Source organism: Semicossyphus pulcher, unplaced genomic scaffold (genome assembly GCF_022749685.1).
Source record: "Semicossyphus pulcher isolate SPU_LCO1_2020_fin unplaced genomic scaffold, fSemPul1.0.p SCAF_14, whole genome shotgun sequence".
In the NCBI taxonomy this organism is placed as follows: Eukaryota; Metazoa; Chordata; class Actinopteri; order Labriformes; family Labridae; genus Semicossyphus; species Semicossyphus pulcher.
In genome coordinates this window covers 29,379,492-29,393,541 of record NW_027211648.1, presented here as the reverse complement: position 1 = coordinate 29,393,541, position 14,050 = coordinate 29,379,492, and the positions used below count along the sequence as shown (strand labels likewise).

The window sequence follows — 14,050 nt, the reverse complement described above, 5'->3', positions numbered from 1 at the left end:
ATTTCTTAACTGTGTATTTGTGCACAGAGCAACACGCAAGGTTTTTACTGGGAGCCACGCTATCCACACAGCTCTCCTCTGACCCTCTTTAAACATTTGGACCTAGTGAATAAAACCTGTAAAACACTGAATACATAAAGTTATTGTTCCTCAAAGAGAGGACAACAGGAGGGGCTGCAAACTGCTGTCGATGCTCAGCTTGTTTTTTGGGTTCGGATTCGTTCACTGTTTATCTTTCACAAGGTTTTACCAGAAGCCACAGAGGTCTCCTCTTCAAAACAAAAAGGAAGGCTAATTAAAACATGTTTCACATTAAAAATGTCTGTCTCTCTTCGGTTTCTGCCATCGCAGCTGCTACTAAATTTAGCTCGCTAACCAACTGAAATCCTTCATCTGGTTAAATGATTTAGTTATGATCAAAGGTGACCAAAACATGAGACTAATCTTGTCATATTATGATTTCAGTGTCTGAACGAATAATGGAAGCTTTGATTTTAACAGGGGTGGTTAAATAGCAGTGGTTAGTGCTGTTGCCTCACAGCTGGTCCACAGTCACTGGTTCAAACCCCGGGTTGGACAAAGTAGGCCTTTCTGTGCAGAGTTTTCATGTCCTCCCCGTGCATGCTTGGGTTCTCTCCGGGGTCTCCGACTTCCTCCCACAGTCCAAAGACATGCTCGTAAGGTTAACAGGTGACTCTAAATTGCCCACCGGTGTGGGTGTGAGTGCAAAAGGTTGTCTGTCTCTATGTGTCAGCCCTGTGATTGACTGCCGACCAGTCCAGGGTGTACCCCGCCTTTCGCCCAATGACATCTGGGATAGGCTCCAGCCCCCCTGCTGTTTTGAGGTTCAGCCCAGTTGTTCCCACCAGCTGCCACTAGGGGAAGCCAGAAGGGTATGTCAGGTTGAACCCAGATGAGATGTAATTCCGTCTGCATTTGCTTCGTCTACCCTCAGGTCCTGTTCAGGCTGGTTGTGCCTGTAAACCTCCACTTCAGATCTCCTAACCACCTCAACATGCAGGTTGAAGGATGTGAAGGATCGGTAGTTGTAGTCCAAACATGTCCCACGTGTCCCGGCTCTTCTCTGAGTGTTGGCTGTTTGTTTCTGTGATCTCATGATGAAACTGCTAATCACGAGCACTGCCCACCGGGTCGCCTGCTGGTATTAGAGCAGCAGCATGGCATGTTAACAGCATCACTGCATCAGCGCCCATTTCACCACTAAAGTGTTTTATGGGTATTATAATGATGTGCATGGATGTTGATAATTGATAGGCAGTGGATGAATGTGCATGTGGACAGCGGAGGGGTGTAAGATAACGGTTATAGTGGAAACTAGGAGCTCGGGGCTGTGAGTTAAGGACCACATTTAACCCTCTGTCCTCTATCCCACCTGTTTTCTGCAGAGTAAACAATGCTGTTACCGTTTTATGAGTCTGACTCATAGCTTACTTGAAAAGCCTTCGATGGGCACTTAAATCCATAACTTCAGCAGGGGCCATCTGGGAGGATTCGATGGTAATCATGTTTCACCACTTCTCACAGAGCAGCGCATTTTTCTGTGCTGCCGTCGGACAAAGCGAGGTTCACTTCAGCTTATGTACAACTAAAGAGGAAAGTCTGCTTTATTCTTTTATGATTCAGACATGCTGTCAAAACTTTTGCAAAAGAAATGACCCTCGCTTTATGTGTGCAAAAGGGTGTCATCAGCAGGAAGTAACGGAAGACCTGGAGTCTATTAATTTTTATAATTATTTTTGAAACAACTTGGGGACAGAGGCGGCATGGTTAGCAGCCATCTTTGTTGTTCCTTCACTGAAATGCCTCCAACACTGCCTCAAATGCCGGATCTGGAATCTGCGAGACGACACGTTTAATGAATTCAAGCCTGCGAACGAGAGCACAAACTTGAGTCTGTTACTCCTCTCGCCTGGCAGATTTGTGTCGCTGAAACATGCATACAACACATTTAACTTACTCCCTCTGTTCATGTTGCACATGCAGGAAACATTACACAACCCTATCCCTATTCTGACCCCTGACTCATTTCATACGGTCCCTAACCTGGAGAGCAAACCTGAATACAGTTAAACATATATGTGTTTCCTTTGCTGTCTCTGTTGATGTGACTGGATTTTAATCTGAACTAAGCCCTCGAGAAAGAGTTGTGGAAATGCTAGAAAGGCAGATTGAATGTTGATGATGATGGGAAAAGAACAAACATGCACAAATCTGCTGTTCACGACATTTATGAAGTTCTTTGCTCCTCAACGTTCCCTGACCAAACTCCGTTTTATGGTGATATGATGTCACCTAGTGAGCGAGATCAAGTAATGCAGCCACAGATGACAAAGCTCCATTTTTCCACATGTAAATGTAGATGCACTTATTTAACAACTTCTATCAATCTGCATTTGTGCATTTTGTGTTTCTGACCTCAGCTCACCCGTTAGTGATTTATCACTATGCTATGACTGTTATTCCTTTGCAGAGAAAGAATCCATTACTTCTGGATTTTTGTGACCAGAAGATAAATGGTTTCATCCTCCAGAACTGCAGAAAACAAAGATTGGGCCAAGTGAAGTAGAGCCCCTGCCTCTCCCTTGTCACCACCACTGAAGTGCCCTTGAGCAGTGCTCTGGACTTGAGGCCCAGCAGGTGACTGTGCTTATGTTAGACAGTAAAAGTGCTCATCTGTTTCAGTACAGTTCTGTTAAATCCACTCTGACTGTTCCTTTTGAAGCACACCTCGTTTCCAAGTTCAGAGTATTTCTGTCGAGTCATTTTGTGACTTCCACCTCTCAGAGAGGGGGGGGTGTGGAGCAGCTGAGGGGGAGGAGCTTGTAGTTACAGAGAGCACAAGTGATTTTGCAACCTGTTGCAAAGCTCAGATTGCATGTTGACTGAAGAACAACCTGACCTGATTCTCCTGCGGGCCTCGGCACACACACGGGGACGGAGACCTGCTCTGTTGTGCAGCTGAGTGGCTGATATTCTGCACTAAAACTAACCAGCCATCTGCAGAGCTGTCATGGCAGAGAGGGCCGATCAGGCTGATCATGAGGAAGAAGAGGAGCAAGGAGAAGACAAAGATGCAAGCACTCCTGGTGATCAGTATAGAGACGCTGTACCTGAGCAGGATCTCTCAGACAAGGATCAGCCGCATCAAACCCAGCTTGAGGAAGAGTCCGAGTGTCCGGGCTGCCAGTCTGTGGGCACACTGACGCTGCCCTGCGGCCACAAACTGTGTCCCTCATGCATCGAGGTGAGCCAGGAGGAGATGGGCCAGACCGGCTGCACCATCTGCTACGGATCACAGCTGATGGACTCGGTCCTCCACTCTCTCCTGGAAACCCTGTTCCATGGGCAGCCCAGGAGACGTGGGTTCACACCTGGAGCCGTAGAGGAGGGTGTCATGGCGGCAGAGGATGGAGGGAAAGCTGTGAATGTGGAGAGAGAAGATGTGTGTGTGCAGCACGGAGAGCCGTTCAGCGTGTTCTGTCTGGAGGAAGAGGAGCCGATCTGCCTGCAGTGTGAGACAGACGAGCACGAAGAGCACCAGAGCTGCTCCATACAGGAGGCCGTCCTGGACTGTAAGGTCAGACACAGACACAGGACACACACTGCACTGACCTCCGGCTCAAAGGCACCAACATGCATGCAAGGGAAAGTTGAACTTGTTTAACTTTTGAGAATCAGTTTAATCGTTTGGACAAAAGCTTGTGGGGTACTTTTTAAATGTCTTTAACTGAAGGGGAGGGGCCTCAATCTGACAATTTAACCTTGGTGATGTCATACTGATGTCGTCAGGTTTGTCTCAGTTTACGCTTGGAAATATATGTTTGTTGCTGTAGAGTCTGCAGTGTTTGGTCCCTTTATTATTACCTCAAGTTTTCTATATGTTTTCATGTTAACCACTTGAACCATTAAAAAAAGAAGGAGAGAGAAAAAGGAAGGAAGGAAAGAAGGAAGGAAGGAGGATGTATTTCAGACAGCCGGGTCTGAAACAAAAGAACATGGGACAAAACTGCAACACACACTGCAGCACTATTCACTGAGAATATCTTGCCCAGTACCTGTTAATGTACTTCATAATGCACCTGATGTTCTGTCTGCAGAGAGAGCTGCGGTCCTCCGTCAGAAACCTCAAGGAGCAGTTTGAGAGTCTGACCTCCATCAGACGAAGCTGGGAGGAGACTTCTGCTCACATCAAGGTGCAAACAGGAGAATCCCTCCTCCTCACACCGAGCATGAAAAATAATTTTAAGGATTATTATATTACTTAAGTTTTGTTTGGTAGTAATTTATTGGCAGAGCAAACACAGAAACATTTACAGATTAAAATAATTATGACACAAAATCTCAGCAGCAATTCCAAATAAATATATCCTGTTATGCAGGGGTCGACACTGAGCACAATTTTCCACTGGTACTCTGGGCCAGTAACTTTCCAAATTCACTGGCCCTGCCATTAAAATAATAATAATAACTTTATTTATATAGCACCTATAAAAACAAGAGTTTACAAAGTGCTTTGACAGCCAAGCAAAGCACAAAGCCCAATATGCAACAGGAGAACGCACACAACCAAGACCGAGGGGACAACGCAGGAAGAAGTACAAACAGGAAATAAAATAAAATAACTGAAAGAAATAAAAGCAGTAAAAGCAATAAGAGAGGTAAAAAACAGTAAAGGCAATAAAAACAATAGAACAACTAAAAGCTGTAGAAGCAATAAAAGAAATAAAAGCAGTAAAAGCAACGAAAGAGATCAAGGCAATAAAAGATGGAAAAGAATAAAATGAAATACAGTATTAAAAATATCAATAAAAGCCAATAATAAGACGACATCACATAAAAGTCTGCAGTCTATAAAAGAGAGTTTTAAGAAGGGATTTTAAAACAAACAAACACTGGCCATGAAATAATTTGTTATTTCGGTATCATTGTGTAAGGGTTCTTTCTTATCACTGAATGTGTGTTCAGTAAATTATGGAACTATTATAAACTGATAAAGATAGACCAAAATAATAATATGTGTATAAAGAGGCTTTTTTTACCACTCTTGGTTCAGCACCTGCATGAATAAGTAGTATTAGCTATAAGGTGTAGCTACCATTTTTGGCGCAGTTCAAATGTATGTTTAATCAGCCCGTGAGAGTAACTTTTTGAAACGAAATCTTCTACTTCCTGTAGCCGTTAAAAGTTAACAGTCTGCGGCACGTCCGTTTATGTAGCCACAGTGCTAACGTGCACCGGGACGAGGTGCCGCTGATAACGGGAATACAGACACTTATTGCCGCCTCACGTAACTGCCCGTGTGCCTCGATCATCCCGCAGGCGCATCTGTGATGGCCGAAGCGTCGCGTGCATGTTTACAGGCAGGTGACTGACACACAGACTCTGCATGCACAGCAGTCAGTTCACTCTGTGCTCTCATTAAAAGCTGCCCTACGTGACATCAGACGGACTTTTCCTGTTGTTCTATGTGTGGGAAACACTGCTCTGGGTGTTTAGTGGCTCATCAGCATTGGGGGAAGTAAATCTCCCTCGCATGCGTACGAATACTAAAACGTGTGTGTTTATATAGTCTGCGATAGCTTGCTAACGTCAATTAGCATGACAGCTGCTCTGTTCTGAGTGCAGCGAGTAGCGTGGATGTAACGTGTTGTTGACAGCAGCAGTGCCTGCAGTGATGCTGACATCGGATGGAGATTACCGTGTGAATCTCCAGAGGGCTACTATATTGTTCACATTGTGGGCATGTGGATCCCGCTGGCACACGGGGCCAGTGAAATGCTTTAACTACTGGCCCAGGGTGTTACAAACATACCGTGCTCATGTCTAGCTCTGTGTTATGTCATGTTTTGAATGTTTCTATGTGAGTGAAATTGCAGTTTAGCTTTAAAATGACATGGTCAGTATGAAGACAACTTTTAATACTGTGTTATAATCCCGTCATCAGAGCCAATCAGTGCAAACAGCCCAGTTATTGAGGGAGGAGTTTGAGAAGATGCACCAGTTCCTCACTGAGGAGGAGGCCGCTCTGATGTCGCAGCTGAAACAGGAAGAGGAGGAGAAGAGTCAGAGGATGAAGGAAAAGATCGACAGGATCAGCGAGGACATACGAGTGCTCAGCAGCAGCATCAGAGAGACAGAGGAGGCCATGGGCTTAGAGGACTGCCTCTTTCTGAAGGTAGTTCAAATACCTTTTTTGTTTTAATCTTTGTTTCCAATCCTTTTTTCTTTGTATTTGTAGTTCATCTGTCTCTCTCTGTCTCCACAGGACTACAAGAAGGCGTCTGAAAGGTGAGAGATTTAATGTCATTAGAAACATTGTAGTTGGACACAATCAATAAAAAATACAACACAGACCGTACAGTTTGGCAGGTCATCTTGCGTCCCTGTTCTCTGTCTCAGGGCTCTGCTCCGAGTGGAGGAGCCTGATGAAGAATCCGGATGTCTGCTCGATGTGGCCAAACACCAGAGCTGTGTGCAGCACCAAGTCTGGGACAAGATGCTGAAGATCATCCAGTACTGTGAGCAGAGCGTGACAATGTGTGCATGCAGGACAGGAAAAAATAGTTCAGTTCAGACACTCAGATACTCTGTTATAGCTGTGTCCCAATTCAGGGGCTGCGTCACAGCAGCGCATCGAAGGCTGTCCCATTTTGAAGGCTCCTTCAGACGCGGCTGACAAACGCTTCCTCCTTTTCCTGGACCATAAAGGATCCATCAAGTGCATCCTTCACGGCCCAACGTCTCCGAGATTAATTGCGCACCAATTCAAATGAGATGGCGGACTCTTAAGCGGCTGAGGAATACACTTTAAATGTGAAAGTTTTGGTTTTAACTCAGTCGAATAGCTAGAGATACACATGTTAAAAACAACAAAAGGAGCCTTGAAACAAATGATCTTTAAAAAAAAGTTAAAAGTTATGTGACGTTAGTTATGCCCGCTAGCTACCTGTTGCTAGGTGACAGGAGCCACATTTGGTGACGCAAGGCAAACAGGAAATCCTCTGTAGACCAGACTGTCTCATTTCAGTTCGGCCTTAGCGTCTACACAGGCTACAAATGACTCATCCTCCGTTGACCGCGTTCTTCAAAGGCTGCAGCCCCTGAATTGAGACACAGCTAATGAGCTTAATGCCTTTGGTTGCCAACATCGAGAAAGGCTGCAGGCCTTACCTGAACCTTGGGAAGCGAGACGACCTTCCTTCAGCTACTCAACTTGTCCCATGATTCGTGCCGGTCTGCTCCAATCCTCTTCTTCTGTAGATACAACAGGCTGTATATAGGAAACAGACTTCTACTTTGGAGTCCTCGACTTTGCCGTGTTGGTTGTCTCCATCTTGGTTAATCGGAGCCAGGTGTGACCATTTTTGATTGGCGGGTGGATGGATATGTATTGCTACGTCTCTAAAGGACACCTGGCTTTATCATATTTTACTCTGGGAAAATAATTCCAAAAATGAACATCATGCTGTATTGAAGAAGACTTGATTGAGACCATAAACTCATCAAGAATGTATCTAATCGATGCTTTTTATTGTTGATTCAGTCGCTGTCTCATTGTGTCTCACTGATGTTCACCTTGTGCTCCCCAGTTCCAGTGACCATGGACCCGAACACAGGCTCGATGTGTTTAGCTGTGTCTCCTGACCTGTCCAGTGTGTCCGTGTGTGAGAAGCAGCCTCTCCCAGAAAACCCAGAGAGGTTTGTGAGCCCACAGAGCATCCTGGGCTCAGAGGGCTTCAGCACGGGGAGGCACAGCTGGGAGGTGGAGGTCGGGGACAACAGTCACTGGTCCCTCGGCATCGCCAGTGAGACGGTGCACAGAAAGGACTGGTCCGACTCTGATCTGAGCTCCAGTCCTGCCTTAGACTCAGGCACAGACCCTGGTGGTGGTCTGTGGACCGTCTCCCTCTCCTCTGGGGAGTACCGGGCCTTCCCCGGCCACAGCGGCCCCCTTCGACTGAGACGAAAGCCACGCAGAGTCAGGGTTCAGCTGGACTGGGAGAGAGGATGTCTGACTTTCTCTGATGCCAGTGACAACAACCTGATCCATCGGTTCAAACAGCAGTGGAACGGTACTCTGACACCGTACTTCTCTACGACCTGTTCCAAACACCCGCTGAAGATCACAGCAGGGAAGGTGACTGTTACCACAGAATAACACTGCACTGTCATACATGTGTTTCAGCTCTGACACTCCTTTTGGTACACTTCCATGTAGTACATTGTACTTAAATGCATAGTGCTTAATTATCAACAGGATACATTTGTCTCAAATGAAACAGGGCTGTTGGTCTTGAAATGACAGCTGCAATATTGTAATGGCCAACTGCAACCAAGAGACGCATTATAGCCAATGTTGTGATTGTCTGACTTCAGTTATTAAAATCAATAAAAATGTATGTGCTTTAAGTTTTATTTGCTTGTGTGTGCGCCCTGTTTCTCACATTGAGCTACTTATTAAACAACACTACCTGACACAGGTATACAGTGACACAGTGACACAGTGCATAAGCTTTGGAGCAATGGACATGTTGATGTCATAGAATTTATATTTAAATTAGATTTTCACTCACCAAAAAGGAACTCACTGGAGCTCAGACTTCTTACTGTGTGTTCACACCGAACACAAAGCGAATATTCGCCTCGCGTTACTCACACAACTTTGACCGCCGGATCAAAATTCACGTTTAAATAACAGCCGAATATTCGCCCTTCACTTCCGGAATGGAGGCGGGGAAGCGGGGCTTATCTCCATGGTTACCAACGCCGTCAGTAGAATCTCGATGTTGATAGAGGAGGTTCAATTTTTTTCAACTCGCGCGAATTTGCGTCATGATCATTCACGCCATTCTTGCCGCCCGGCGCAAATTTGCGTCTACTCGCGCCACTGCAGTTTGTATGAAATCTCGCCGCAGATTCGCGTCTATTCACGTTCGGTGTGAACGCACAGTTAGACAGTCTGTTAGTACAATAAAGCTCACAGTAAGACTGTCTGATATTTACATGAAAAAATCTCCTAAAGGCTCCAGCAGGACAAACACGGCCCAGAGGTTAAGTTCACTTCAGAATTAACTGAGGTCACACAAAGCAGACAGCTCATTTAAACAAGTAAGTTATTTATAAAATGTATCCATGAGTTCTCATAAACACAGAAATTAGCTTATAGAGACCAACAAGTATTTTTTGTACCAGGCCGTAAACATGTTTTATTCTGCTGTAAAGTTTAACATGGGGCTCTATGGGGACTGACTCTCTGTTGGAGGGAGCCTCAAGTGGACACTCAAGGAACTGCAGCTTCTGGCACTCCTGTTAAATCCTTAGCTAGGACTATAAAATGATAGGGTATCTACTCTAATGCTTGTTTTATGTTCCACTCACTGCATACGAAGGTGATAATAATATTACAATAGAGTACGTACACACAAAGCTTCACAAAAGTAATCCAGCCATCCATCATCTGTACCGCTTATCCTGTTCAGGGTCACGGTGGGCTGTCCCAGCTGTCATTGGGCGAGAGGCGGGGTTACGCCTGGACATGTCAACTGTCAATCACAGGGCTGACACACAGAGACAGACAACCTTTTACATTCACATTCACACCTACGGGCAATTTAGAGTCACCAATGAGCCTAACGAGCATGTCTTTGGACTGTGAAAAGGAAGTACATGGAAGGAACCCACACATGCACAGGGAGAACCCAGAAAGACCCACTATGTCCGAGCCAGGATTTGAACCAGGGACCTCCTAGCTGTGAGGCCACAGGGCTAACCACTGCACCGTGCAGCCCCACAAAAGAAATAATTGCATGTATAGAATCACTCAATTTATGGAGGCGGATTACAAGGACAATGCTCCACAGAACCTCTATAGGTTGAAATCAAGAAAAATGGGTCATATTTGCTTTAAAATATGGAACAACAAGAAAGAGGCTTTTTTCCTTAATTGACTCATAAATCTGCACCACAAACATCCAGCAGGGGGCGCCAATCGTAGCAAAAAATAAATGTTACATGGCAGCATAAAATGTGCACATTAAAATACCAAATGTGTATTCATTACAGACAGTCCCAAAATAAGATCCTGTTTCCTCCTGTTTCACTTGCTTCCAGCTGCTTTAGAAAAGAACCAAGTCAAAGTTAAATGTGTTTATTTTCTGCACAATGCTGCAAATCTTTTTATTGTAAAAGACACAAACTCTCCTCCAGCGAGGGGAAGAAACAAACTTCGCCTTTGTAAAGAAAAGCTCCACAGCAGAGGTTACAAAGTGAATAAAGAGCCTCGCTGAGGTGTCTTTATCTTGTTCAGACACCTGCTGCTGTCTGTCTGATATGTCTCACTGCAGCCACAACCGTCTGTCCGTCTGTCTGTCTGTCTGTCTGAGGGAAGACATCACATGACCTCTTCTGGAAGCGTCGACGTGACGCTCACACACAGACACTCGTTTGGCACATATACATATATTTGACCTTTTAGACTCACCCAACACACAGACACATGCACCAATATCGTTGACCCACTTTCCTAAAATAAATATTATAAATGAAGACAGGCAGCAAACACAGCAACATAAACAACTTTGGGAACATTACAGTTGTGCAACCCAAATGTGCAACTATGCACAGGGAGGACAAGGTTTTTGTATAACAGAAAATCACCATCTCATCGAGTCAGTCCCCAAAGTCATGCAAGAAATTGCACCTCACATTATGTGATATGCTTCCAGCTACATGTGATCAATAAGGGGAGGACAGATGAAGCAGCACACTGCAATCTGGGGTACAGACACACAGTTATTTTTAATTGTATTATGTGAAGTCAGATATTAAGTTTATATCTCTGCTTTTAAGCCCCTTCTACACGTCCACACCGGTCAATTTCCAGACAGGCAGGTCCTGACATTTTCCTGACCGGTCCTTTCACACATGAAGCACGCAGCGGGAGATCATCAGGGTCGGACACTGTCTCACTTCAGCGTTTGCTTTAAGTGAGCGGGGGCCGTTTAGAGCCTGCAGGAGAGTCGTCGTCAGTAATGGAGACTGTTTCTGAATAACACTTTTAAAGATGTTTCCTAACACAAACACAAGAGTGGAAACAATACACAGACCCTGCCTGCTCGCTCGGATTTCCCCTCCCCCTCAAATACACAGCTTTGGTCATTTAAAGTACTTTAGGTCAGTCTTTTTTTGCTAGGACTCACACCCCGGGTCGGGAAGGCTGCCTGGGTTGTGCGAACGACATCAACATGTCAAGCTCGCTCCCAGTTTTTATCTTTTTAATCTGGCTTTTAATTTGAAGTAATTTTATTGCATCATTTTCTACAAAGCTTTATCTCTGGTATTTATTTTGTCTTACTTCATCTTGTACTGATTTTAGGTGACTTTATTTGTAGCCGGTAGATTTGGTTTACAGTGAGTGCGTCTGCCTCCTTTTACACACACACTCAACAGCACAAGACAGAGCTTACACGATACATGAAGTTACAACTTAAAGACTTAAAGAATAACCTTTAGTAAAACAAGATACACCTTCAGTTATCACATGTATTGATCTATTTATTTAATTATTTTATTACTTTCTTGTTTTAATCTTCTAAAACTTTTCTTCTCTTCTGCCCGTTTGCTCCTTTGTGAAGCACTTTGGGTTGCATGCTTGTATGTAATAAAGCTGCTGTATAATTAAAGCTGAGTTGAGTTAATTTTCTGGGTAATTATTGAAAAATGTCTGCAGGTCAAAGAGGACGTGAGATTGGATTGATTTGACATTAACGCGCTGAATGCTCTTCAGATCGCCTCCCGTCCCTCTGCAGGGTTTCCTGGTGGCAGGAAGTGGCTGCACGGGGACGTTTCATGTGGCCGTGCGTTTTCAGAGGAGTGGTGTGTTTTTAGTTCATGTGATCTTTGGTTTGTTTTGTGGTGTATTTTGGTTTTGGTGCTTCTTCTATATTGAGAATTTATTTTCAGTGTTCTCTGACTGTCTTCTCTCCCTTTAGACCTTTGCATGAACAACAGCTCAATCCTCACTTTTATTCGTTTTATGACAAAATAAAACTGCTTCATTCAGAACTAAATGTTGTTGTAACTTTTGGTAAATTACAAGTGCACTTACACTTAAAAACATTTAAAATTGAATGAATGTGAAGCACAACATGGTTCATTTTGAATTTTCTTTTTTTTAATACCAGAAAAAATAATTGTTTTTTTAATGATAGTTTGTGGACATAATTTGAGCAAAAATATAAAGCACATATAGAGACAATTTCTTTCCAGAAGTGTTCATATCATAGACACCAAAACTGTGAATATGAACGTTTTTCATTTACTTGTAATAGAAACAATTTCAACAGATCATAAGGATGCACAACAATTCAAAACGTTAATAACAGGACGATTTATGAGGTGATAGTTTCTGTGTGTTTATAATGTTGTAATAGTTTGAACAGATTGATTGTGATTTTAAATCCTGCATTGGGACTCTTCTTATCTCTTCTCTTGGCCACAAGCTTCACCCAATGCAACCACAAAAAACCCACAGTATCAGTGTCATAGGTTAAAAAATATTATGTTTTTAGAGCTTCATGCATTTTTGTTTTCTACACACATGTATGACCAATCGGGCCCCTGAACCTCTCATCAGATATATCCAAAGACAGGACAGTAAGAGAGGAACCAGGAGCATGAAGTACAACATCGTAGATCTAAATCAGCCGTCTCCATGAAGGGCTGTCAGCTCTGGAACACATGACCAACAGACATCAGATTAATCCCTGATATAAAATCTTTCACAACAAAGCTGCTGGCTCAAAGCAAACCAGAGCTGCAGTCATTTCTTTATTGTACTTTAGAGTACTTATTTATTACTGTATAGTGTTTGTGTGTTGTTACATTATGGCATTTATTTTTAAATGTACTTTCAAATCTGCAGTTCTGTTTTTTTATGACACAGACTGCTTTGTTTTGTTTTATATTGTATATGAAAAGGCCCAACTAGGGAGAACAGTTGAAAATTGGCAAAAGCTACGTGTACATGTTAAATTGGATCGTCCCTATAAAATAAATTCAGTTCAGTTCTCTGCGTACAGACAGAGCAGTGATGAGGCGGTCGCTTTGCAACACCTGGTGGCAGAAGAGAGAACTGCATCTTGGGTTTTATGTGGCTGCAAGGATGCGGCCTGTTAGAGAAACGATGCATGTTGCTCTCTACATATTCACAGAGGTTGTGACATTGATGCTGATGCTGTGTCCAGCTTTTCTCATTAAAGAGATGGTGTTGCCTCTCTTCTAGCCCTCCTGTTCTGTTCCCTGGTGTTCCTCCGAACCAACTTCAGCCTGTGTTTTTTAAAGTTTAAGATCTAAACGTATTTTTCAAACTTTTGGTGTATGGACCAGCAATGTGGTATAATATCACTGTTTTTACAGGATGAGAAGTACAGTTTATTTATTATTTTAAGTACATATAGCAAGGATAAACATTCTTTATACAAAGATGATGTGGTAAAGAATCATTTTCAGAACGCGCTTGGACGCTACAGTGACATATGGTGATTGAAGGGTGTCGGCCGTGAGCAGCAGCGAGATATATCCCCACATGTAGGTGACGATGATGTCATCTCAGGCTGATGAGTTGATGAAGACTGGGCGTTGATGGGGAGGTGGAGGGTCGCACACACCGATGTCACGAATGAACTGAGAAAGATAAAAGCCATGTTTAAAAAGACAGCAACAAGATGATAGGCTAACAACGAGGGTGTGCTGCAGTGCTATTGGACAGATGATCGGGTGATGAGAACAGCTGATGAGTGCAGGAAAATATGAGTAAGCATGCGTGAGGGGAGTGTGAGAAGAGATATGAACAATAGAACTAACATGCAAAATACAGTCTTCCTGTCTGAACGTTTAGAGCTTCATTTGTGATCAACTTTAGAGAAGATTTACAAGGAAAAGTGTGATTTTGGTGGTAGGATGGGTGGGGGTCAGGGTGTGATGTGGTGCATGTCTGCAGCACAGTTTTCCCATCTGCTGCTTGAACATA

General features: G+C 43.7%; 1 protein-coding gene across 1 annotated transcript; it reads left to right on the top strand.

Annotated features, from left to right (window-relative positions):
* Positions 1–2,911: 2,911 nt before the first annotated feature.
* On the top strand, positions 2,912–8,367 carry LOC138591641 (E3 ubiquitin-protein ligase TRIM35). The gene is made up of 6 exons (XM_069662291.1): positions 2,912–3,598; positions 4,119–4,214; positions 5,966–6,196; positions 6,287–6,309; positions 6,421–6,539; positions 7,611–8,367. The coding sequence occupies exons 1-6, from the start codon at positions 3,032–3,034 to the stop codon at positions 8,177–8,179; spliced, it is 1,605 nt and encodes a 534-aa protein (XP_069518392.1). The 5' UTR covers positions 2,912–3,031; the 3' UTR covers positions 8,180–8,367.
* Positions 8,368–14,050: the final 5,683 nt, after the last annotated feature.